Source organism: Gopherus evgoodei, chromosome 6 (genome assembly GCF_007399415.2).
Source record: "Gopherus evgoodei ecotype Sinaloan lineage chromosome 6, rGopEvg1_v1.p, whole genome shotgun sequence".
Classification (NCBI taxonomy): domain Eukaryota; kingdom Metazoa; phylum Chordata; order Testudines; family Testudinidae; genus Gopherus; species Gopherus evgoodei.
In genome coordinates this window covers 106,937,346-106,962,255 of record NC_044327.1, presented here as the reverse complement: position 1 = coordinate 106,962,255, position 24,910 = coordinate 106,937,346, and the positions used below count along the sequence as shown (strand labels likewise).

The 24,910-nt window shown below is 40.8% G+C and overlaps 2 protein-coding genes across 4 annotated transcripts; both read left to right on the top strand.

The window, feature by feature from the left end:
• The first annotated feature begins 2,963 nt into the window (after positions 1-2,963).
• Positions 2,964-9,708, top strand: C6H5orf51 (chromosome 6 C5orf51 homolog). Of its 3 annotated transcripts, none has more exons than XM_030567511.1 (6): positions 2,964-3,016; positions 3,697-3,803; positions 4,946-5,092; positions 5,588-5,719; positions 6,757-6,868; positions 8,837-9,708. In XM_030567511.1, the coding sequence occupies exons 1-6, from the start codon at positions 3,007-3,009 to the stop codon at positions 9,121-9,123; spliced, it is 795 nt and encodes a 264-aa protein (XP_030423371.1). In that variant the 5' UTR covers positions 2,964-3,006; the 3' UTR covers positions 9,124-9,708. The 3 variants fall into 3 exon arrangements, with proteins under 3 accessions (XP_030423371.1, XP_030423372.1, XP_030423370.1); XM_030567512.1 differs by lacking the exon at positions 2,964-3,016 and adding an exon at positions 3,023-3,078; XM_030567510.1 differs by lacking the exon at positions 2,964-3,016 and adding an exon at positions 3,072-3,159.
• Positions 9,709-10,256: 548 nt separating this feature from the next.
• Positions 10,257-21,086, top strand: FBXO4 (F-box protein 4). The gene is made up of 7 exons (XM_030567631.1): positions 10,257-10,436; positions 12,480-12,715; positions 14,114-14,334; positions 15,533-15,608; positions 16,149-16,327; positions 19,414-19,589; positions 20,274-21,086. The coding sequence occupies exons 1-7, from the start codon at positions 10,257-10,259 to the stop codon at positions 20,361-20,363; spliced, it is 1,158 nt and encodes a 385-aa protein (XP_030423491.1). The 3' UTR covers positions 20,364-21,086.
• The last annotated feature ends 3,824 nt before the right edge of the window (positions 21,087-24,910 follow it).

The following is a 24,910-nucleotide window of genomic DNA, read 5'->3' as shown; positions in this document are numbered from 1 at the left end:
CAGGGGTTTTCTTGTAGATTTTGCTTTTTTGTTTTGTTTTGAATTTAAAACCAATCCTTGCTCTACTTGAGAATTTGTAAGCAAAGCAGATACTGTACATGATTAACAGTAAAAAAAAGAAAAAGGTGTCTGGGAGCGGAGTGTCTGGTTTCTCAGATGTCTGTGAGAGGAGTGCCTGTTTTCTGATTGTAAGATAAGAATAAATCACATTTCTGCTTTTTAAAAAAAATATCCTAATGGAGTACTGATTGGTTGATAAAATAAACATATTAGTAGACTCTAGAAAGTAGACCTTTCTGATGCCAAGGTAAGATGATGGTTTTAGTTCAATTGTTCCTTGAAACGTGACTTTAAATAAAAAAGACAGAACACTCAGCTCATCCCATATTAGACATAAAAGATAAATCTGTGCATTATCTTGTTCATGCAAATTCTAAACCCCAAATTTAAAAAAAAATTATTTAAAAGATAATCCACTTCAGATATAAAAAGTGACATTTTCTCCCTGAACATTCTGCGTAGTGACAGTCCTGCCTTCCTAGAAGCTTTGCTATACTCCAAAGGGAAAACTCTGCTTCCAAAAGCTGATTCTTGCAAATTTCATTCTAAAGTAGCAACGATTTACAGAAAACTCAGTAAGAGGATATCCATTGCCTTCTGGGCTAGGTAACTCCTGTAGGATACAGATGCTGCTTCAGAGTAGGGAGTTGTAAATCAGCTGAACAAGCAAATGAAATAGGGTCTGCATTTTCTTACTCTAGTTCAGTCTACCTCCACCCCAGCAAGGGTTGCCAACATTGTATTTAAAAAATAAGGGACTGTTTTCTTAGCACCCCCACCTCACCCCTCCTCCAATATTACTATTCTTAATAATAATTAATAAGCAACACTCACATTTGCTGGGGGTATTTCTTGATGCTTTTTGCAGCATTCAGCAACTCCCAATCTTTCTGTACATAGATAAAAAATAAGGGGCATCCCTTGTAATGAGGGACTGTGAGTTTTGATATTTTCAGGGTACCTTCTAGGACTCCCTTTTTAGAGCTGGTATTCTCCTTCCAGAGGACCAAAGTCTCCAACTTCATCTGGAAACTGATCTTGCTAATACAATTTAGAAGGAAAGGATAGAATGCTATGGTCCCTTATCTCCGTGTACTAAATCAATTTATGTTAGGATACTTATCTTATAGTTAAAGGCACAACAAAAAAAAAAATCAAAAACAGACTTCAATGAGAAACTGCAGAACTGGAATTAATTTGCAAACACCATCAAATTAGGCCTGAATAAAGACTGGGAGTGGCTGGGTCACTACAAAAAGTAATTTCCCCACTGTTAAAGCAGCAAAGAATCCTGTGGCACCTTATAGACTAACAGACGTTTTGGAGCATGAGCTTTCGTGGGTGAATACCCACTTCCTCAGATGCATGTAATGGAATATGGATATTTCCATTACATGCATCTGAGGAAGTGGGTATTCACCCACGAAAGCTCATGCTCCAAAACGTCTGTTAGTCTATAAGGTGCCACAGGATTCTTTGCTGCTTTTACAGATCCAGACTAACACGGCTACCCTCTGATACTTCCCCACTGTTGATATTCACCCCTTCTTGTCAACTGTTGAGAATAGGCCACTTCCACTTTGACTGAATTGGCTCTTTAGCACTGCCCCCTCCTTGGTACAGCAACTCTCATCTTTTCATGTGCTGTAATATATATACTGCTTACTGTATTTTTCACTCTACGCATCTGATGAGGTGTGTTTTAGCCCATGAAAGCTTGTGCCCAAATAAACTTGTTAGTGTCTAAGGTGACACAAGGACTCCTCGTTCTTGCTGGGGTTTTTTAGAAATACAGTTATACCAATGAAACATGATGGTAACAATCTAAGGTGTGCTAGCAGCTTGTTGTTGGGGACAGCCTCTGCAAAGCTTCTGAGAGTCATCACCTGCAGGTAGTAATTCAGGTTGGATAGGAACCAAGATATGGAAAAGCAACAGCCTGTATCCTAAACAAGTATAGATGTAGATTTATTTTTATCTAATTTTCAGTTTTATCAAGTGGGCCCCAATATTAAAATTTTATCCCTCGGAATCAGCAGTGAAGCAGTTGGAATTGGGGCAATGCTCAGTTTAAAATCTGAAATATTCTGCCTTTTAGTCATTCTGCCTTCAGGTTAAGTCAACGTTGCTTACGATTATTTTAATGCCAAGAACTATTTTACATCAGGTCTGGACTGCATCCTGATTTATAAACAATTAACTGATTCTAGTGGAGATGCTCCTCAAAGGCATTGAAGCCGCACAGTGGGGAGGAGAGCAGCAGTTAAGTGTGGATTATAGGAGTCAGTGGAAGATATTCACCCACCTCCTCAGCATCCCTGTTCCTCTCTGTAGGATTTTTGTTTGTTTACATTCTATCTCCTCTAGTGAATAAAAACTTTCCAAACGTGACCCAGCTGCTGTGCCACCTCCGAGACATGAGCTGCCCCCTTTGGACTCATGTGTTTTACTATGAAACATTTTGCCTTTGACCCCAGAGAAACGAGACGATTCTACCAAGCTGGGTCTGACTCTGCCACTCACACCCGCCCCAGCCCTGGCCCAAGCCTAAACCCTACCTCCCAGGGCCAGCCCCTTTTGGGGGTGAACGCAGGACGCACCTAGCAACGACCTGACGCCACCCCAGCTGCTGGGGGAGGGGGGGGGACTAAGGAACAAGAACGACCAGTCCTGCCGTGGGTAAGAAAGTAGCGGCAGGGCAGAGAACAAGGGGTTAAACCCCGTTCACGCAGGGGACGCCACCCTGCTCAGAGAGCGGCCAAAGAGTCTCGCAAAGGGGAAAAGACTGAAAGTGACGTCGTGACATACGCTCTCCCTGTGGCACATGCGCAGAGACTGTTCCCCCGAGCGCTTAGTTGGCTGGTCGCCTCACCCCATGACAGCGCATGCGTGTTCACCCGCTGGGCCCTCCCCCCGTGTCACGTGATTTTGGCGGCGGGGTCGGCGATGAGGTCAGGTGAGAAGGCGGGTCGTGTCACGTGATCCTGGAGGCGGTTGTCGCGGTAGCTGTAATGGCTGGTGCGGAGGTGGTTGCGCTGCGACAGCGGCTGGCGGGGCTGGGGCGGAGGCTGGAACGGCTGAGAGGAGCGGGCGGCGATGGTGAGCGGGGGCAGCTGATGTGACGGCGCTCGGCCTCCGGTCCCATGTACAGCCGAGCCCTGCAGAGACGGCAGCTCCGTCCGTGGGGCAGCCTAGCGAGAGCGCTGTACCGGGTTCCTCTCCGGGCCTCCGCCTGCTGTCACTGTGGCACGGGCCCATCTAGGCCAGAGACTCTTTCCAGTAAAAGCAGAATTCTAGTGTGTAGCCTTTCCGTAAAGCATCAGACTGTGAACGTAAAAAATTGGGGGTTCAAACTTTGGTACAAAAGCAGTCGGCTCTCAAGAAAACGCGTCTCTGGCTTGTTTCAGGATTTTACTACTCAGCTGTTTGAGGGAACTAAAACTAAACGTTTTAGAGGGTAGGTTTTCCCTGTACTGAGCCAGTGTTTCTGTCACTGCAGATATTGTCATGATGGATGCAAACGTGTAATGATAAAGTCAGGCAAGCCAGGCTCCTGAAAGACACTGAGGCTGATTGTAGGTTATTGCCAGACGTTTTTCTGTCTTTCTAAGGTCTTTTTCCCCCACCCTCTTACAGATGCTTTTTTAGTAAAGGGTGCTATTTCTCTGGAGAAGCTGAAAGATCTTTGTAAAGAAGATAAAGAAACTGTAAATCCTTCAAATCTTCTGCAGCTTTATACACAGGTATGGTATTTAAATGAGATATGCTTTAAGAAACAGATTTATAATTAAAATTAAAGAAAAGGTGGCATAGCATGAAAAGATTCCTCAATGTTCTTAGATACCTGTAGTGTATTTTGTGGTAGTTGCAAGCATTTTCTGAAAATTCAGGTCACCTTATGCTTTGGATCAGAGACAAGCCAGAATTATTGGGAGTTGCACCAATGTTAGATGAGGACAACATTGACTCCTGTGTCTATTATGTAGACTGAAATTATTGTAAGAATTTTAACTTTGTGATTTATGAACTCTGGAGTGAGTTTTTCTAAGGGCTTGTCTACATCAGAAAGTTGCAGCGCTGGTGAGGAAGTTACAGCGCTGCAACTTAGGAGGTGTACACATCTGCAGGGCACCACCAGCGCTGCAACTCCCTGTTTGCAGCGCTAGCCGTACTCCCGTTTTGTCTCGGGTGTAGAGGATCCAGCGCTGGTTATCCAGCGCTGGTAATCAAGTATAGACACTTACCAGCGCTTTTCTTGACCTCCGTGGAATAAGCAGGTATCCCAGCATACCTGAGGAAGCCTCTGGTAATCAAGCTGGTCTCCTTCCCCGGCTTGCTCTCGCGTTCCCCGAACCCCGAGCAAGCAGGTCTCCTTCCCTGAGGTTTGCTGGGTGGTTCCGGGAACGCGAGAGCAAACCGCGGCGAAGCTGGTCTCCTTTCCCGGTTTGCTCTCTCGTTCCCCGAACCCCGAGCAAGCAGGTCTCCTTCCCTGAGGTTTGCTGGGTGGTTCGGGGAACGCGAGAGCAAACCGCGGCGAAGCTGGTCTCCTTTCCCGGTTTGCTCTCTCGTTCCCCGAACCCCCCTTGAAGCCGCCAACAGCGCTGCAGTGTGGCCACATCTAACACCACTTGCAGCGCTGGTTGCTGTAAGTGTGGCCACTCTGCAGCGCTGGCCCTATACAGCTGTACTAATACAGCTGTAACAACCAGCGCTGCAAAATTTTAGATGTAGACATGGCCTAAATTAAATGTTGTTACAAAATAATTAACTTTAAAATCATAACATTAACAAGCTCATATTTTACTATATATAATGTTTAATGAATTTGTTCAATGTTTTGTTTTATTGTATGTTTTTATGCCTTATGTGTCTTCCCTCTTTATAGACAGTCTTAGACATCACATATTTTGAGGAGAACCAACTTGCAGATGAAGATTTTCCAGAAGATTCTTCCTCACAGAGAGTTAAAGAACTTATCAGTATTCTTTCAGATCCAGAGGTTCTAGTTAAAGAAAGCAACGTGCATCAAGATGTGAGTACTGAATTATGGCAAATGACCTTATTTCAAGTGGTTGGGGGTTTTAATAGAGAATGACATTTATTTTTAATTTTGATGGGTAAACCACAAAATATTCTGAGATCTCTTCAAAAAGGTTCTGATTCTTATCTGTCTATTATGCAAGGCACTGCATTTAGCCCTATGGAGTGGAAATCCATCAACTTCATGAAAAAAACTCGTACAGATACTAGTCTCTAAGGTGCTACAAGTAGTCCTGTTCTTTTTGTGTATAAGCACTGATTCTTGAATGATGGTCCATAGACGGTTTTTAGAACAGCTCACTAGACTCTCACAGTGGTGGTTCTTGCTAGTTGTAGTTCAGTCCAGAACTCACTTAGTTTCAAGAGACCTTTTTGGCTGCCTAACCTAAAAACAATAAACTCTGTGCCCTTTGCAGTTCGCATGTATTTCTTTGACTTCCTGGGGCTAAAACAACAGTTTTGGTTCAGCTTTTGAATTTTATTTCAGCTAATTGGTGTTCTAGGTACAGAATTGTTAGAATGTCTGTCCTGGAGACGAGGAGCTCTACTCTACATGTATTGTCACACTGTAAAAGAGAGAGGATGCTGGCTAACAGAAAACACTGACTTGTTTAAAAAGGTAAAGCCCCTTTTCTTCACAAGCAGACATTTTAAAATTTGTTGTAATTCTAACAAGCTGGTGATCAGGAGATAACTGTGATCCTCAGACAAGCTGTTTGCTTTGAGATAGATTGGAGTTGTTGACAAAATCACAACAGCCACGAAATATATTAGATGTTTAAATCTATTCACAGTTTTCTCTTCTGTCATTGGACTGGCTCAGTTTGGATCACAGTTGGAAGCTTGGAGTAAAATTTTCAGAAACACCTAAGTGACTTAGGACTTGTCTACATGGGAAAATTTAACCAGTTATGCTGCTATAGTTATACTGATATAAACCCCCTTGTGGATATTTTTTCAGTTTTCTTGAATCACTTCCAAAGGGTTTTCTTTTTCTTTTTTTTAAATTTAAAAAAGGCGCTCTTAAATGTAATAACTGTATTGTTGAAATTTAAACTTTAATTTATAATGATATAACTTTTCCATGTAGATGGACCCTTAGGATACTAAATCCTATCGATTTTTTTTTTAGATTTAAGGACAAATGCATATATTGCACTTGAAAATAGGATTTAGGCTCCTAAATCACTTAAGCACTTTCGAAAATTTTACCCTTTTGACACTGTCTACTTCAAAAGTTTTAAATAAATTATTTTCTGTTCAGCAGCCATTTGAAAAGTTACCTGAAAATACTTCTGTTATGTTACCAGTTAGTACATTATATTTAAAATTTCAGCTCAAATTAATTTAATCTCCCTAAAATAGCAATTTTAAAATACATACCTAAAATCATAAATATATCAATCTAATATGGTTTATGTTGCATATGTGAACACAGGAAGATGAAAAAAGTTAATTTCATGGTTTTGTGACTCTCCGTAAATTAAAAAATTACTTTTGCCTTTAAATTATATTCATCTTATTGTTTTTCCTTCACAGTTTTTGGGAAATACTTAATTTAAAATAATTCTGACTAGAATTGATTACATTGCAGTTGATCTAATTTGTTGGATGCTGTTCTAACACTTCTGTATTTTCTGTGTAATTTATATTCAGTGTCTTAATGATGGAATCCATTACTTACTGAAGATGCTAAGGTTTAGATACTCTCCTTGGCTAAATGATGTCTCATTTCAGGATACAGACACAGCTAGACTGCTCAGTGAAGGTAAATTGTTCTTCTCGTGTTCCCTGTCCTTTATAAGATCCTCTACCACATAATTTGAACATACTCACATTCAAATTTTGTCCCCTTTTAAGAACAAACGATCATAGAAACAGGCAAGACTAGTGGACCCAACAAATTGTCCTCTTTTCCTATTCTGAATTGTGGATGGGGGAGGTGGGGTGGGAAGGGAAGAGAGAATAAGACAATTAGCTAAACTATAAATTCATCTCAGGAAAATGGACAGCTGAATGATCTAGTTATGGGGTACAAAGCCTTTGACATCTAGGTCATTGGTTCAAATTCTGGTCCAGATCATCAGTGCCCGAAAGTTATTAGCATCTGAAGACAGTTTGGTGCCAGTATGTTTTATGATCTGTCCAGTTCTCAGTAGGCAAGTGTCAGCAGCACAAAAACCCACCATAACTGGTACTAAGTGGTACCTTGCTGACAGTCTCTGCAGTCATGCCTAGGATTAAATGGACATAGTCGATTAACTGTGTTCACAGTGCTAGAGATCGTACTTCCAGAACTGGGTTGAGTCACATTAGGTAGAGTTGCGACATTTTTACTGTCACTGCCTATGCTGTACCTGTTCTACGGCTATATATATCACTATTGCTATTAATGCTTTTCATCTGAGGATCTTAAAGTACTTTAAAAAAAGTGATTTCAGAGTAGGAGTTGTGTTAGTCTGTATCCGCAAAAAGAACAGGAGTACTTGTGGCACCTTAGAGATGAACAAATTTATTTGAGCATAAGCTTTCGTGGGCTAAAACCCACTTCATCGGATGCATGCAGTGGAAAATACAGTAGGAAGTTATATATCAACTATAAAAAAAAAAATTCTGTACTGCTGGTAATTGTTCACCTTAACTGATCACTCTCGTTAGTGTGTGTATGGTAACACCCGTTGTTTCATGTGTTGTGTGTGTGTGTGTGTGTATATATATATAAAAAATACACACACACTCATATATATCTTCCTACTATATTTTCCACTGCATGCATCCGAGGAAGTGGGCTGTAGCCCACGAAATCTTATGCTCAAATAAATGTGTTAGCCTCTAAGGTGCCACAAGTACTCCTGTTTTTAAAAAAAAACTGTGTTTAGCTTCACCCCCCACACACTTAAAAAAGCACCATCTGTATATAACATTTTAGTCAAATGTTTAAAAAATACAGAATCACTATTCAACAAATTCTTTTGAGGTGGCACTGTACATTTATATAAATTATGAAAATTGAAGCACCCACTGGTTAAATGAATTAAACAAATTCAAATAGGAAGTGTTTTGGAGTCGGGATTAAGACAATCACCGGGGCTTTCAATCTAGCCTTGTCATAAGTATACAATTCACTTTTTAGAAAGTAAGAAGAGTTAATAGGACTTATAGTCAATTGTCTCTTCGCTTCTTTAGTAATGTTTTTTCTTCATAAAACGCCATGGATATCTACAGTATGGCACTGTCCAAATACCAAGGCTACTAATACTACTGGGGAGCTGCTTTTTAAACACGGTGCTGCTGAGGAAGTGCAGAAAAGTTTGTTTACCTACTGTATTTTTAAAAATCCTTTGCCTCTGTAGTGACATTCTGTATTTTTATAAACCATTGCAATAAACACTGATTATTTGTCCGAAAATTGTACATAGCAAAGTCAGTATTAAAACCCCCTCTTCTACTGGAAGACAGAGTGGACAAAGTAATGAATTAGGACTTAGACTTGGAGTCTTTTTTGCGGCTTTGCCACTGGTCTACTGGGTGACCTTGCGCAAATTACTTCACTTCTCTGTGCTTTCTTATATTCTTCTGTAAAATGAGGATAATTATATTTACTGCCTTTTGTAAAATTCTTGATCTGTTGAAAAGCACTAAGTTAATGATTATTAATTTGTTAAACAGAATAAGGAGGGGAGGAAATAGGTGTGTCATGTCACCTGGTATCTTGAATTCTAAACTGTTTTTGCAGGTATATTTAGTGATACCCATGTTCTGGCCATGATGTATATTGGAGAAATGTGTTACTGGGGACTGAAGCACAGTGGAGAAGAAAAGCCTGGAACCCATGAAATAAATTCTGAATCTAATACTGAACTGTATTGCAGCTTACATAGTGCAGTGCTGGATTTCCGAGACGTGGGAGAAAAGATGTTAATGAAATATGTAGCTCTGTGTGAGGGACTCTTGAAAGGACAAGACTGGAATACAGCAAATGCAAAACTAATCTTGGACTACTTCAAGAAATTCCAGAGCTAGCTTAATGAACCCATTGCTGTTATCCATTCTTTACAAGAAAGTTGCAATATATGAAGAACACAAGTAGAAAGGTCAACATTAAACTGAGCCAAAACACTATTCAAAACTCAGTATTATGACTGTTTTTCTTGTGCTATTGGAAATTTTACACCTACAATTCTGAAAGCTGCTGTTTAGAATTACTATTTATTTGGTTAAAAACAATTTACAGTCTAGTGAGCCTCCAATCAGGCCAACTGCCTGCCTTCTCAGTATTAAATTTGTAAGAGGGTGGGCGCATGGCATGCGGCACACACACTCTACTCCACCATTCAGCACCGAGAGAGTGTGTGTGTGTCGTAGAACTGCTGGTTGTATAAAGTGCTGAGGAGAACACAGCTGCTCTTCAGTCATGGATAACTATGATAGTGGAGAAAACTGTTGTTTATGATGGGGATTTTTGTCATGTGTACAGCTGTGCCTCACTATTACATCAGAGGTGAACAGTGAAAGTGAGAGTCTGTTATGGCTTTAGGTACTGTGGTTAAAATCTAAATGTCCCTCTCCTCGTACAGAGCATAGGTAAAAGCCCTTTCTAGTCCTGGGGAGCAGGTTTGAGGTTGTTTCTAAAGAAGCCCTGAGCTCAGTTCCAGCCTTTCCTGCTGTAGGGCTGCCTTATCCAGCTGCTCCAGTTCTTAGGCCCATGTTAACAGCGGAGCAGCTTTCCCCGTTGCGCCAAGGATGCGCGCAGCTGAGCTGCGGCTGGGCTCCAATTATCGTTCCGTGGGCTGCCGCCAGGGACGGAATCAGACACGCTGCAGCGGCTAGGCTAAGCCCGGGGCTGGCTGCCGTGCTACCGCGGCAGGCCCCAGGTTTCCTCCTGCCCTGAACGGCAGGGGCGCGTGGGGCCCCTGGCAGCGGGTGGCCTCTGCCTGGGGCGCCGTGCGAAGCAGCGCGGCACCGCAGCTGGGAGGCGGCCGGGGCGAGGCGGGGGTTTTCGGTGACCCGGTGGCGCTCCCCTCTCCACGCCCCCTCCCTGCCGGCCGGACAGTCACCCAGCGAGCTGGAGGCCGGGATCTCCAGGGCCTGGCACCACCTGCCGAGAGCGAGCAGCGCCGCGGGGGCTCGCTCGGCCGCAGCCGGTGGGCGAAGCAATGGCAGCGGGCAACGCCGGGCACTGGGGCCGCCTGGAGTCCGTCCTGCGCAGCAGCCTCCGCCTCCTCCGGGACAGGCGGGCCCAGGGGCCGGGGCAGGCGGCGGCCGCGGCCACAGAGCGGCCGAGCAGTGGCATCCAGGAGGCTTGCGAAGAGGTTTGCGCCCTGCAGGCGCTGCCGGTGAGTGAGTGACCCGGTTCCTGCCGCCCGGACCAGCCATCTGCCTCCCCACGACTCTAACCCGCCCAACCCGTGTTCTCCTCTCTGGACCACTCCAGCCATCCGGTTCCCAGCCTGTTGGCAGCACTTGGGTGCTCCCATAAATCAGAGGCACGATCATGTTATTCTGGTTTACCCTCAGAAATGACCACCGGGGGCTCTGGTTGATACTAAAAGGGTTTTTTTCACAGCGGTTCCCAACTCATTTTTTAGTGGCCTCACAATGTAGCCACCAACTCTTGCTGGTGGCCGTACTCACACGTTTTCCTAAAACACTTAATAACTTTAGGAAAAACAAATAAATATGCACGTATACATGTCCAACTCACTGTAATTTATGTATGGCTCTTTTGCAGACTCAGTAATAAATATAATGCTGTGAAAAGTAATATTTCTGTGTTTGTTAATATCACTTTTCACAGCAAGTCCTGGCAAATTAAGGGGGGCAGGGAGGATGGATGTGGGGCTGGGGGGAGGCTACAGACGTGAGAGGCGATGGATGTGGAGGGGGGCCCGCCACTGCGTGGATGGGGCTGAGGGTCGGCACCTGGGGTTGGGCTGGCATCCGCTGCTGTGCGGCCAGGGTTGAGGATCGGGGGGTCAGCACTCAGAGCCAGCACCTGCTGCTGTGAGACCGGGGGCACAGGGGTCGGCACCCAGGGTCAGCACTTAGGGTCCATGCCCACTGCCACACAACTGGGGCAAAGGGTTGGCATCAGCATCTAGGGCCAGCACAGTCTGGGGTTAGTGCCCGCTGCCTTGTGATCAAGGCTGGGGATTGGCACCTGTGGCCAGCACCTGCAAGAGCCCAGGGTTGACATCCAGGAGCAGCATCTGGGATCAGCAACCAGGGCTCGGAGTAAGAGTGCGGGGCCGGAATTGGCCCCTCAGACCACCAGCCACTGCTGGGGTTGGCACTTGGGGTCCACATCTGCTGCTACGTGGCCAGGGCTAGGGGTCAGCATCCAGAGCCAGCAAACTGCCGGAGCCCAAGGCCGGGGATCTGAACCCAGGGCCAGCACCCAGGGCTGGGAGTCTGCACCCGGGGCTGGCAACCACTGGAGCCCAGGGTTGGTGCCCAGGGTCAGCGACCACAGCTGGGGGTCAGAGTGTGCTGCCAGGGATCCGCACCTGAGGCCTGCGGCTGCCACTGGGGTTGGTGCTGTGTGGCAAGAGCCAGGGATCGGAGCCTGCGGCTGCACAGCCAGGGGTTGGAGCCTGAAGACTTGTGACAAGGCCAGGGCTGAGGGGCCAGAGCTGGGGATCAGGGCCTGAAACTCTGTGGTTAGAGCTGGGCGTTTGCACCTGAAGGCCCATGGCTGCAGCAGATAGTCTGCAGCCAGGCTCCCTATGTCCCCACCCCAGGGCTAAATCATGAGCCCAACTAAGCCACTCTTCCCCCCTCAGATAGAGAACTCACCTTACTCCTTCAGTTTGCTCCCCACCTGTCTCCAGAGATGGTGCAGGGTGGCACATCCAAGAGCAACAGGGAGGGAGGAAAAGGGTCTATGCTTCCCCCTCAGCCCCCAGTCACCACTCAGGAGGCTGTTGTGGCCACAGGGAAACTCTCTGATGGCCTCATGCAGCCACGGTGACCAAATTTGAGAAACACTGATTGTAGCAGATGAAGGCATAACAAGATTCAGTGGCTGGAAACTGAAATCATTAAAATTCAACCTGAAGAGAAAGTGCACATTTTTTAACAATGAGGGTAATGGATCATTTGGAGTCTAAATCTAGATTTAACATATTTCTAAAAACTATGCTCTTATTCAGCCACAAATTGTTGGACTAGATTCAGGAATTGTGGCTAATCTATGGCCTGTGTTATGCAGGAAGTCAAGCATGGTCCCTTTTTGACTTAATAATATAGTGATCTGTTTCATGTTTATACTTTTGCATGTGAAGTAATATTACTTTTGCTTTTATTTTTCCCTCCTAATCTCTTCTATTTGCATTAGTGAGGTCCTCAGTCATTAAAACTGCTTTTTTTAATGTTTTCAGATTGATGTGCAGTTATACATTATGTCATTTCTCTCACCTCAAGACCTGTGCCATTTGGGAAGCACAAATCAGTACTGGAGTTTAACTGTGCGGGATCCATTGTTATGGCGATATTTTCTCTTGCGGGATCTCCCTTCTTGGTCTTCTGTTGACTGGAAATCACTTCCAGATGTGGAAATCTTTAAGAATTCATTTTCTGAGTTAAATGATAATGCACTGTATGACTACATGACAATGTAAGTATTTTACGTTTCTCCAGTGTGTATAAAGCAGCATAACTCACCCCAAATCCAGATTTTAAAACCACAACTCTGCTGGTCTAATTGCAGGAAAATGTTGCTTGACTTTTGAAGTGGTTTTACAGATAAAATGCATTTCTGGTTTCTTGAAAGGAAGTTTCTAATTATGTAATAATTCTCTCAGTTCTTTCTGTTTGCAATATTGGTACATTCCTATTTAATTCCAAAGGATTTCAAAGCATTTTGCAAATGATACACATGCAATGCCGCAGAAATGCAGTTACTTCAGAATAGGAGTTAGAGAGCCAGCCACACAAAAAGCGTGGTGGGGGAGGAGGTGGAAACATTTTTGTCCAGAAGACAAGCAGACGCCTACTCTTACCGAAAGTACTATATAGAGCAAATGGGATTTTAGTTTTTAAGGTCTTATCTGACAGACTCAGGCACAATAAATTGCATGAAAAATCTATCTATACATTCAGTCAACTACATTAAAAGAACATCAATGTTGCAAAGTCAAACACTCATCAAATAAACCAGAGGTCCTTTGGAAAAAAAATAGTAATTCACGTAATAAGCATAATAATGCATATGCACAAAGGGACTGAATTAAGGTTGTCGAGGCAACCTTAATTTTGGCATTTCCTAACTTTTGCATCTTGACTTTGGAACTTCAATGTTCTTTTAACGTAGCTTTTTTTTTTTTTGGATACAACTTCCCAATTTAAAAAAAGTGGGGAAAAAATCTGTTACATGGAACAATATTGGCAATAGTTGGTGTTCTCCAATATGTGGATCAGCCACTAGAGAGGAATGAGACACATGCTTTGCCAGTGCTGTGCTTTCAGAATTATTTGCTCACAACAGGAGTGTAGATGCTCAGGATTCCCAGGATCAATTCTAGGTTCTGTGTTCAAGAGAGCACAGACCCTTATATCGGTATACTCCTAGCCTGTTCTTGTTTCCCTTTCTTTTATCCACCTCCTGGCTCCTGCCTCTCTCCCACTCTGCTCTTGTTCAACTCCTTGCTTCTGCCCTCTTCCCCCTGCACATCTATGTACATTCCCCTATCCCCCGCCTCTGCAGCTGTCCACCCACCCTCTTTTCTGGTGCTCCCCATCCTCTGGCACTTGCATCCCCCTGCTCTTCTGAGTACCAGTCCAGTGCTTTAACCACAAAAACATTTCTCACTGAACCGAGAATTCTAATTCTCACTTCTAATTTATTTACATAGGCTACATAACAACCATCAGTTAACAACTCTGTCACTCATTGATATGAACCAGCAACCTACAAGTCACAAGTAAAATACATTTGGGGTATAATTTGGTTGACAGTAATTAATATCTCCTCTGTATTTTGTGTTTAATTTCTAATTATATCTATTTTACCCAGATACAAAAAGAGCTGTCCTCCGAGTAGACACTTGAAACCAAGCCGTCCCACATACGGAGCTCTGACTACCTTCCTTGTACAATCACTGATCACGCAAGCAGAACCTCGCTTTGCCCTTTTTGGACCAGGTTTAGAAGAGTTGGATGAATCTTTGGTGCGAAGAATGATGACTTGCCCAGAAATTTTGCCTGTAGCTGGCTTACCTCAAAGACAAATCCATGGTAATAGTCAGTTGTTCCATTAAAAACATGTTCTACAAGAGAAAAGGTGCTTTTTGTACCTCCCTTTAAAATAAATATTAGTTTTATAGACTGTATTATACAGGAGATCAGACTAGGTGATTGCAAAGACCCCTTTTGGCCTTAGGATCTATGAATTTATACTAAAACCGATTTTTTTCCTCTCTGTGGCTGATTAAAGGAATAAAATGCCATTGTAGAACAATAAACATTTGGGGTAAAATCTTTCTACGTTGAAGTCAGTGGGAAAACTCACACTGAAATTAATGGTGTTTGTCTGTGTCTGTGTGTCAGTCAAGAATTTATCTTGGGGTTTTGGACCAGAACTTAAAATCAAACATGCTGTTGATCATGGATTAGTCTTGAGCTCAGTTTTCTTTAGCTTACATTAATACTATGTCCTTTTTTCTAAATTACTTTTGCTTGATTGCCTACATTTTATACAAAAAAAGGAAAAGTGGATGAAGGACCCCATTTCCTACTATAATATCCTACTTAAATCTAAGTTATATATGAGATTGGTAATAAAATGCCTTTATTAAAAAGAACAGTGACCTAGGAAAATGTAGGAAGTTGTTAAATGATTAATCAACAGTATTTTACATAAATCTGCAGTTTCCCCTCTCTCTAAACCAGAGTTAAAAAACTCAAAAATTATTTGACTGGGAGCCACTGAGATTGATTTATTCATAACTGAATTGGAATAATGAAGTTGTGGTCACAGGTGGCATATGCAAATATGCATTTTTAGTGCTGTTTTCCTGCTGTCATATGTCACACTTGCTGCATCTTCTTTTAAATTAGGTGTAAGGCATTTTGGATAGAACTTAATATGTGATTTAAGAACAGGAAGCACAGTAGAGCTTGATCCTGATTGGGGTCTAAATGCTTCTGCAGTACAAATTTTAAATAACTTATTTAGGTACTTGAAATAATTCCGAGTGCGATCCAATTTTTTATAGCAATGCTGAATTAAATTACCAGCATCTCAATGTGATCAATTTAGTGTGTGTCTAAAGTCACATTCTGATGCAATGAATATATATTTTTTGTAATATAGAGACACACTTGATTAAATGTGTCCGATTTATGATCCCTATGGATTTTTAAGCCTCTGGCTTTAGCTGTCTTCAGCAACTGAATATTTTTATATCGTAAATTCATTTTGTTCCTCTTGTAGGGATTGGATCAGGAGTCAGTTTCCAATTTAATAGCCATCGAATTTTCAATATTCTGACATTGTATTCAACTACCAGGTAAGGCTTGTTCTCTGAAGGGGGGAGGAAAAAGAAAAAAGCTGCATGTTCTCAGTTATTTCAGCTTTTTCTCCTGGTCTCAACCACTAATGTAATTTGGATATCACAGTACTTGATTGCTTCTGGGAATCAGGTGGATGGACATCTCCTGTAAATTACATCAATTGCTGCTGCTACTCACAAATTGTGTGGCAGAAGGTAGGCCTAGTTTTTTAAACCTGGGCCAAAGAATCTTTGATCAGCATGAGTATGTGTGTGTATAATGCATAAAGAACAGTGCCTTTCCTTTTTGTTTGTCTAACTTTATTCTTGAAATTTATAAGCATGAACCTATCCACTGGTGCATGTTAGTATGGATCTTGCAAAACTGGTTAACTATGCATGCAAATTATAAAAAGTTGTTTCAGGGATGAAACTGTTCTGCATGTTTTGGCCATTCCCCTCTCCCCTCTTTGTGGAGTAACCTCCCCTTTCCCATTCTCCTTCCAAATTAGTCTGGATAATTTTGTTAAATATTTGGGGCGTTTTCATATTTTTCAGCATGGAAAGGAAGAGAGCAAGAACAGAGCAAACTGTTACAGTCAATAAGATGTTTTACCAAGAAAACAGCATAGGGGGGAATCAACAAGCAGTACACTACAATGTAATTGCTCAAGTTAAAAAGGTGTGCGAAGTAGCTGATGGATTCATCTATGTTGCTAATGCGGAAGCTCATAAAAGTAAGGAATGTTTATTTTAACTATGTTGACTCATGTTTTGCGGATGATTGAGATGCTGCTAGTACATGAGAATACATATATACTTTGAAGGCCAAATTCTGATCTTATTATTCACCTTCAGAACTGCAGAGAAGGATACTAATCAATATGAGTAAGAATTATGATCCAAATGAAGTTATTGTGGTTTCAGGACAATTCTTACTAATGATTGACTACTGAATCTGCTATATAACTTGAGAAAATTAATTTTACAAGGACACTACTAAGCAGGTTGTATGCAGTTTTGCTACAGTATAAAAGCAGGGTGTGGACAGTTATTCCTTTGGTGTAAATAATTTTTTGGTATGGATTCTTAATAATCTGAGGTAAAGATCAGAGCAAATGAGATGGGCATTTAAAAATGTCAAATGGAAAGCTTTAGTTTTGTTAATGGCTTTCTTGTTTAAGGAGACTAAGTAAAGTCGTCTTATTCATGTCTGAATACTAGTGACATCATAGCAGAATATTTTGGAAGCCTTTGTGATCCATCACTAACTTTGTGCACACAGCAGCAGACTTCCCTGTGATCTGCCACACACCATCTGTCCTTCTGCTCACTGGTCATTGTCTACTACGGTGACCCACCACCATTCCTTCCATGATAACTTTCTCAAGGATATTTCTATTTCTATGCCAAATGTGACCAAAGTGTATGTTTACACCAGTTGATTTCCAAGAGCAGAATTCAGTTCTCTCCAGTAATATTTCTAACCTAAGCATGAATTGTCTTCTCTGTCCAGGGGATATGCAAGAGTCTTTGCCAGCACCACATCTCTTCTTTTTTCTTCTTGTCAGCTGTATTAGTTTTCCAAGATTCAGATCTATAAGTTGCTATGGAAAAAATTAAGCTTTTCAGCAATCTAACAGTAATACATTTTGAGATACCATGTTTTTTCCACAGTTTCATAAGGGAGGCCTTGCTGAGCAAGCCTTCCCTAGTTGTCTTCAGATTTCTTTGGAGCAGCCTGCTTGGTTGAATATGTATGATCCCAGATAATTAAATTCAACTATTGCCTCTACAGCTTCACTGCTGATCATGATGTTTGCTTGCATCCTGTTGTTATTGATCATGTCAACGTACGTGAATTTCATTTTTGCCACATTCAGGAATAGTCCATGTTCCTCACTAACTGTTTTTACAGACGCCAACATTTATTGCATTGCATCGATTGGTTTCACCAAAGAAGTGTCCAGCAATGGAAGTCCCAGTTCCTTCCACCTTATCAAAATTTTCCAGGGCTTGTCTCATGATAAATTCTGCATATACATTGAAAAGACCTGGGGACAGAATACACTCATGTCTCAGACTCTCCCCAATGGAAAACCACTTGCTGTTGCCCCCTGCTGTTCACACCATAGTCTGTTGTGAACAGTGGAGACTTGCAGTGAGTTCAGTGAGATGCTTTGGAGTACTCTACGAAACGTATTATCAATGAGAGATTATACTCCCTACATCTTTCATTATATGATGGATATTTGCAATTTGATCACATGTGCCTCACCTCTCTCTGAAACCAGCTTGTTGTGATGCTACTTCTGCTTCTGTCAATTGCTTCACGCAATCCAGAATTACGCAGAGCAATTCTTTAATTGTGTGTGAAATTGGGGAGATGGTTTGATAGTAAGTGCACTGTGTTATATCCCCTTTCTTTGTAAAGGCAGAATGATTCCTTTCGTCCAGTCTTCCCACCAATTTCAAGTCACCCATACATCATTGCAAATTTTCCCCCTGAGAACAATAGCATGGTCACCAATTACTTTTAGTAATTCTGCTGGTACATTATTTACCACTGCTTCTTTTCCAAATTTCATTTTCATAATAACATGCACCATTTCTTCTAAGAGGATTGATGCCTCTGGCTCCATACTCTCTTTTCTGTCATCCTGCATTGTAAGTGGCTTTGATGAGACATACAGGTTGGCACTGTAATCGGAATCACCTTCAGTAAGAACTGTGCCATCATGATCTTTTATAATGCTTGGTCATGGGGAAAACTTTTTATAAAGAAATCTGACCACTGTGAATATACCTTTTTATATTATTAGTCTCTTTATTATTCTCAAATTCCTCACATTTTGCCCTGATGTATTCACTTTTGTCTAGTGTGCCTTTGACTCTATGTGCTCAGTTCCTTGTATTCTCTCCAGTGTTCTTCAGTTTCCAATCCAGTCTTTCATCCTGTCATTTTTTCATTCTCTCAAACATCTTCTCCATTAACCATGGTGTGGTCCAACTCTGACTTTTCAGAATGTGTGCTTAGATGGCTTTGAGCATGCCAGTTTTCATTTTATCCCAGAGTTCATTTGGGTTGTTTCTTCTCTTTAAGGAGCCTGTCCATTATCAAATGGTTGGTAAAGACTCTCCAGTTTCTCCTAATGTACGCACTGAAATATCTCATTAGTTTATCATACGTCTGGCACTGCAATGAAACAGAGTTCTGCTATCTAAAGTTCTTTCCTTGCTTATTTTCATATAATGATGGTATAACTCTCCGTCTTTGACCTAGTCTTAAACAGTGGTGTGTGTTTTGATTTACCAGTCCATTCACGGGAAGGTGAATCAAACAGATTACCTGTTGATTTTTAAAATGTGTTTCAGTTGGGAGTATTTAAACATTTAGGATTGTTTCTAGCATCTAATTTTATTTGCAGAAGATGTAGAACTATAATGAAGAAACATGTCTTGAATATCTTTTTAATACTGAAGGTCTGTTTATGTTTTGTTTCTTCAGCCTTCAGCCATGCTAGATGGTCTTCATAATAATTGCCTTTTAAAAGGGGGAAAAAGTCAGATCAGGAAGGGAGAGGTGGAAGGAAGAGGAAGGTGGGGCAACTCACTGCCCCAACTGTCTCTGTGGAAGTTAGGAAAATAGCCTATTGTGACTTTGGTTATTGTCGCTTGGAAGGTAACTTGTAGTCCAGTAACTACAGTGATGTGTATCCTCCTAAGAACCAAGATAGAAGAAAATGTGATAAAGATGAGATTGATTATATGTAGTGGGGTTTTTATATATAGTCTAATACTCATATTTCAAACTGTTTTCTAGAACATGACCGTCAAGATGAATTTGCTCGTATTTTGGCAATGATAGATCCAACTCTTGGGCCTCCAAACAGACCTGTACTGGTTTTATCCTGCATCTCTGAAGTTGGCATTAAAAGAATCCCCTGTGTTCACATGGCACATCAACTGCAATTAAATCTGCTAAGCCAACCATGGATGGTATCTTCACTTCTTAAAATATTTGTTTTCTTTGTACTCATCCTCTTTATATTGTCTCGTGAATGAGCAGTAATGTTTGAAGTGGACTTTAATTTAAATGTTATTGGCACACTGTAGTTAAAGGAGAACTGCCAGGCATAAAAGCCTAAATACAGATTTTAGATAAAATATTTTCCTTTGCCTTCATAAGGATAATGTTGGAAAGCTTTGTGTATTTTTAAAACATACCACTGTTATTTAGAAGGCTACATAATTTGAATGAAAGTATACTAGAAATTATAGAATTCATAATCTATGTTGAATTCTAAAGTTTGAAACTTTGTTCTCCCAAGAGTTTTATAAAAAGGAATTTCAAATAACCTGTGATTCCAGCTGATACTGTGAAGGAAGCAAGATGTCACAAAACAGCTGAGGGAGGATTAAGAGAGAACTCTGTAGGAAATCAATAATGTACAGTTTTCCTAATGGCTCTCTTTATTCGTCCTCTGAACAATACTGTTTCCTTTCCCCTAATTTACTCTAAGAAATATGGTCTCTTTAAGGGACCCAGAAGCCAGTGATAAAACAAGCATATTTGACAATACTTGTATTTTTAAGAACAAATATGGAATGTTTATCTAGTATCTATAACCCATTATGTATATCCATATACCACATTAACATCTACCATTGTTGGTTTTACAGGTGCAAGACACTGTAGCTGCTACTTTAAGTGGACTGTTAAATGGAATTCAGTGGATACTGGGAGAAGTTGAATGTAAAAATGCACAATGATCAAACTTGCTTAGTCATACTATATAGACTTTGTCATTTGCAAAGAGTATGAAGTGAACATTTCGCCCTGATGTTGTAGTGACCAATAAGAGATTTAAAAGGCAGCCCTCTGTGATTGCAAACATTTTAATAATCAACATTCTTCCAAATATAGACTTGAATTATAAGTGAAAGCAAGTTTGACTGGATATCAACATTTGACAAAGAAAGGGGTTTGATTTTTTTTTTTAATTTGGGGCCTTTATAATGCTTTTCATTCTCAGCATATTCTATAATATAAAACATTCTGCAAAGATTTATCCCTGATTAGCTTAATGCCAGAACAACCCTCTCACGTAGGTGTACGTCATGCCAGATTTATGAAGCATACTACATGGAGATCCCCGATGACATAGGCAGCCATCTCCTATATAGTGTGTATTCCTTAAATGGCCAACAAGAGAAGAGACATGCCTTGTACCACAATGTGCACATAACTGATCACCTACTGTGTCAGGTCTCCCAAAAGGGACACATCATATTTGATATTTGTTCCAGACACTGATCCCAGACTAGCTCCCGAAAAGGAAAAAATAATTCTCTCTAGCACCATTGTTTAGGGAAAAGAGGTAAACATAAAGGGGGATCATAAAGCTTAGACCAAAATTTTTAAAAATGAACATTTGATTGACTTTTTTCCTATGTGTTCTTCATGACATTAATAAAGCTTAGCTGTGTCTGCTTGCTGCTGCAGTAATATTATCTTGAATTTCACATCCATCTGTCACCATGGGAACAAATGTCCTATTTCTTTATTAGAACATCCTGACATTATCTACTAGGCTCTCTCAACTGGCAAACCTTCATACAAATACTTTGGCAGCTAGTAAATATATGAAATATAAATGTTCTGCATTTTCTGTGGAGCTGAAATATTTTTATAAAATGGAAAATATTCCTAGAATTGGAATTAAAGTTTACATATTGCAGTGTGCTAGGGAACAAAATGGGCTCTTTCCCCTACTTCAAGCTAGTAGTTCCCACTCTCTCTTTGTTGCTTTCCAATGAATTATTGGATGGATACCTACAAACTTTTCCTTGGCTTTTGTTGGTTCTCTGGGTATTTATTTTTTAATCTTCTTGGTTCTTTTACTCTATATATTTTTTTCTCTCACTTATCTCAGTAAAACCTTCCTACTAACCAGAAAAGTACTTGCACCTCTGAGGATGGTGGCATGGGCCATACATAGATCAAAGGGCAGCTCTGGGGAGCTGGGCCTGATGTGTTTTCATGGAACTTAGGGTTGTAGGAATAAAGAGAAACTTGAGCCTACAGCCCTTCATGTGTGAGTAGCTCCCACAGCTGGCCGCAAGAGGGGCTACTATGGGATCAGAGCAGGAAGACAGGCAGTTTTCATGGAGCCAGTCATCTCTGCTTTACCTCCATCCATGGCACTTGGTTACTACAGTGGTGAGGGTCATACAAGTACTTAGTGTGGTGGGAGCCCATAGTGTTCATTATAGAACAGTGTTATAATTCTGTATTCATAGGCGTAACATAGACACCTTGTCTATCTTTGACATAGACATATTTGTTGTGAAAGTTCTATATAAAATTAGTATAAAATTAAGCTAGTGCCACTTAGTTTTACTATTAAGATCTCTGTGAGAGATGAGGGCACTCAACATTTGGGAGGCATGGGTCCTCAAGCAGAACTGTCCTGAGTGAGGCCAGTGAAGACAAAATATAATGATGTTTAGGTGCCTGAGCATGCACAGCAAGTGCTCCAGAATAACTTCATCATTCCTCCTATCAAAATACAGGGGACTTTACAAGTGGTCCTTACTCCTACTATCACTGAATGGAAGGTTGAATTGGTCTCATTCCTGCAAAATATCTATTTCAAAACATTCCATTTGCAAAGTTCCTTTTTAAATTTTTTTCCAGTGATTGATATTTAGACCAGAGGTAGAAATAAAGGAAATTGAAAAACATTTCCTATTTCTATTCCCTCAGGTAGCCAAGGCCTGCTAACTTTTGTTGGATCAGTGCTCATAAAGGACAATTTGAAGTTCTAAGATTAACCCTGGGAGCTCCACTATGCCTATTCTACCTTTTATTTTTTTAATTGAGTGCTTGTATATGTTAATTGTGTGCGTGTTCTGTAGAGTATCCTACAAGAGAACTATATATATATATGTATATATATAGTTCTCTTGTAGGATACTCTACAGAACAGAAGAGATAAAACCCATATATAATGCAATCAATATTTTGGATAAATACCTTAAATACATATGGATATCGATACTTTGTAATATGGCTTCATGTGAACTGCTGGTTGTAAAATAATAAAAAAATGCTACTATAGTCTAATAGCCACTCTGCTCTGTAGCAGGAGAATGCAACTATCTTTGGTATCACTGCAGCTCTTACCATTTCATACGTTTGGAGGTAGGATTCATTTATGCAGTGATCACTATTGTAATAGCACTCTCTTTTCTCTCCTCAAAAATGTGTAATAAATTGTTTTTTTTAAAGGTGGCAGATCTTTCTTATTTGTATATACATCTATGCTGTCCAGTAACAGTTAACAAAAAATACCTGTTCCATGGTGCAATCGTTAAACTTATTGGTGCAGAAATATGGGCATAGACCAAAGCAATGATGCTAGTTTCAAGAGGGTGGGAAGGTAACAAGTTTCAGTTAGAAAAAGGAGAAAATAGATACAGGGCATTTTTTTCTTTCACTTTTTTCAGAAGGTAACATAAACAATGGGGAGAGAATTTGAAAAAAAAAGTTCTTCATATGGTCTTGTATTACATTTTTATTTAAGGGATGTGTAATTGTAACAGCTGCTTTGCATAATCAGCTCACTTACCATACTCGTGTTTAATACATAGAAACAGTTGGTTATATGCTTGGGCTCCAATGACTGTTGGTGTTTGCAAACATCTCAAACTCAATGACAATGTTTCGAAAACTAGACTTTCTGGTGAGAAGGAACAGAAGAACATTTATTTCAAGGCCCAGTCATACTATTTTAGTTAATTAGGCCACATGTTAGCTTTTCTGCATTATATCAAAATAACTGATTTTTTTCTTACTATTTTCTTTCCTAACATTTTCCTGTTGGCTGTGATCTTGGTTTCTACATGTTACTCTCAAAGGTGTGATTTAATATGGATATTTGTTACTCAATGATTTTTTTAAAGAAAAGAAAGTAATGAAGGTACTATGGGGAATACCCTTTTTGTGAGTTTAGAGAACATGGAGCAACTGCAATATGCACAATGTATCAAAAAACAATGGTAAACCATGTTAGAAAAAAGCATGGAGGAAGATTAGAGCTAGAAGTCACCTCACCTAGTACTTCTTACTTTTGTTTCAAATACTACTGGTTTAGAGTGAGCAATGTACCTCCTTCTTAGCTTCACATGTGCTCATTTAGTTATGAATGCTGTAGTAAGTGCCAGGCTTGTATTGTGGGTTGGTCAATAAATGCAGTTGCTCCACTGAGTTCTGCAGTTTTAAAGCTATCGTTTGTACTACACCAGCAGGGGCCTGATTAAATCCCACGTCTGGAAAATAGAAGCACTCTGCTGCTAAATTATCAGCTATCGCATGGAAAAGGGATTGAGATACATTTATTGGATTATATTTTATAGTTTATCTAAGGCAGAACAGAGCTCCAAGGGTGAAATCCTGGCCCTATTGAAGTGGGCTCACTGAGCACAAATGGGGTGAGGATTTCCAGCTGTTCTAAAGGTGGAGCTGTCACTGATAAATACATGAATGATCATTAGTACTTGTGGGACAGTGTCCAGGGCCAGAGGTTCTGAAGCTTCACCCATGACCCAAAATCTACCCAAAGTATTTTCCACTGTTCTAGTCCCTAAAATGCTGTGAAATATAATATACAGTGTTGTAGCCATGTTGGTCCCAGGATATTAGAGAGAAAGGGTGGGTAACAGCTTCTGTTGGTGAGAGGGACAAGCTTTTGAACTTGCACGGAGCTCTTCTTCAGGATCTGTGTAAGCTCAAAAGCTTGTCTCTCTCACCAACAGACGTTGGTACAATAAAAGATATTACCTCACCCATCGTGTGTAATATTGTGCAAGTTTATTGTGCCATACATGGCCAAAGTCAGCATTTATATTCAGTACCCAGAGCTGCACATTGAAAAAAAATCATTATTTTTGACATTTTGATATATCTTCTGCATAAATATTGATTATGTGCTAAATATTCAATAAACCTAATTTCTGTAGCTATTTACAAATGGTTGGTTTTCGCCACAACCAGAATGGCCACAAGCTTCTTTTTAATGAAAGCTTGATTCTGTAGACAAAGTTTGTACCCCTTATCTCCCTACTCTCCTACTGTTTTGTGGATTCACTTCCAAGTCTCTACCCCAGCATTGAGAATTTCTCTAGTAGAACAAGCAAATAACAAACAATCTCAAGAGTGAGGGGTGTGGTGGTTTTTTGAGCTGGGAAACCAATTCCTGGCATTTAAGTATAACCAGTTTGCTTTGTTACATTACGTAAAGCGGTGTTTCTCCTCA

Coding starts and splice junctions, on each gene's coding strand:
- C6H5orf51 (XM_030567510.1), top strand. CDS start 3,072: ATGGCTGGTGCGGAGGTGGTTGCGCTGCGACAGCGGCTGGCGGGGCTG. Junction 3,160..3,696: donor GAGAGGAGCGGGCGGCGATG/GTGAGCGGGGGC, acceptor ACCCTCTTACAG/ATGCTTTTTTAGTAAAGGGT. Junction 5,093..5,587: donor AAAGCAACGTGCATCAAGAT/GTGAGTACTGAA, acceptor ATTTTATTTCAG/CTAATTGGTGTTCTAGGTAC.
- FBXO4 (XM_030567631.1), top strand. CDS start 10,257: ATGGCAGCGGGCAACGCCGGGCACTGGGGCCGCCTGGAGTCCGTCCTG. Junction 12,716..14,113: donor CTGTATGACTACATGACAAT/GTAAGTATTTTA, acceptor TATTTTACCCAG/ATACAAAAAGAGCTGTCCTC. Junction 15,609..16,148: donor ACATTGTATTCAACTACCAG/GTAAGGCTTGTT, acceptor CATATTTTTCAG/CATGGAAAGGAAGAGAGCAA.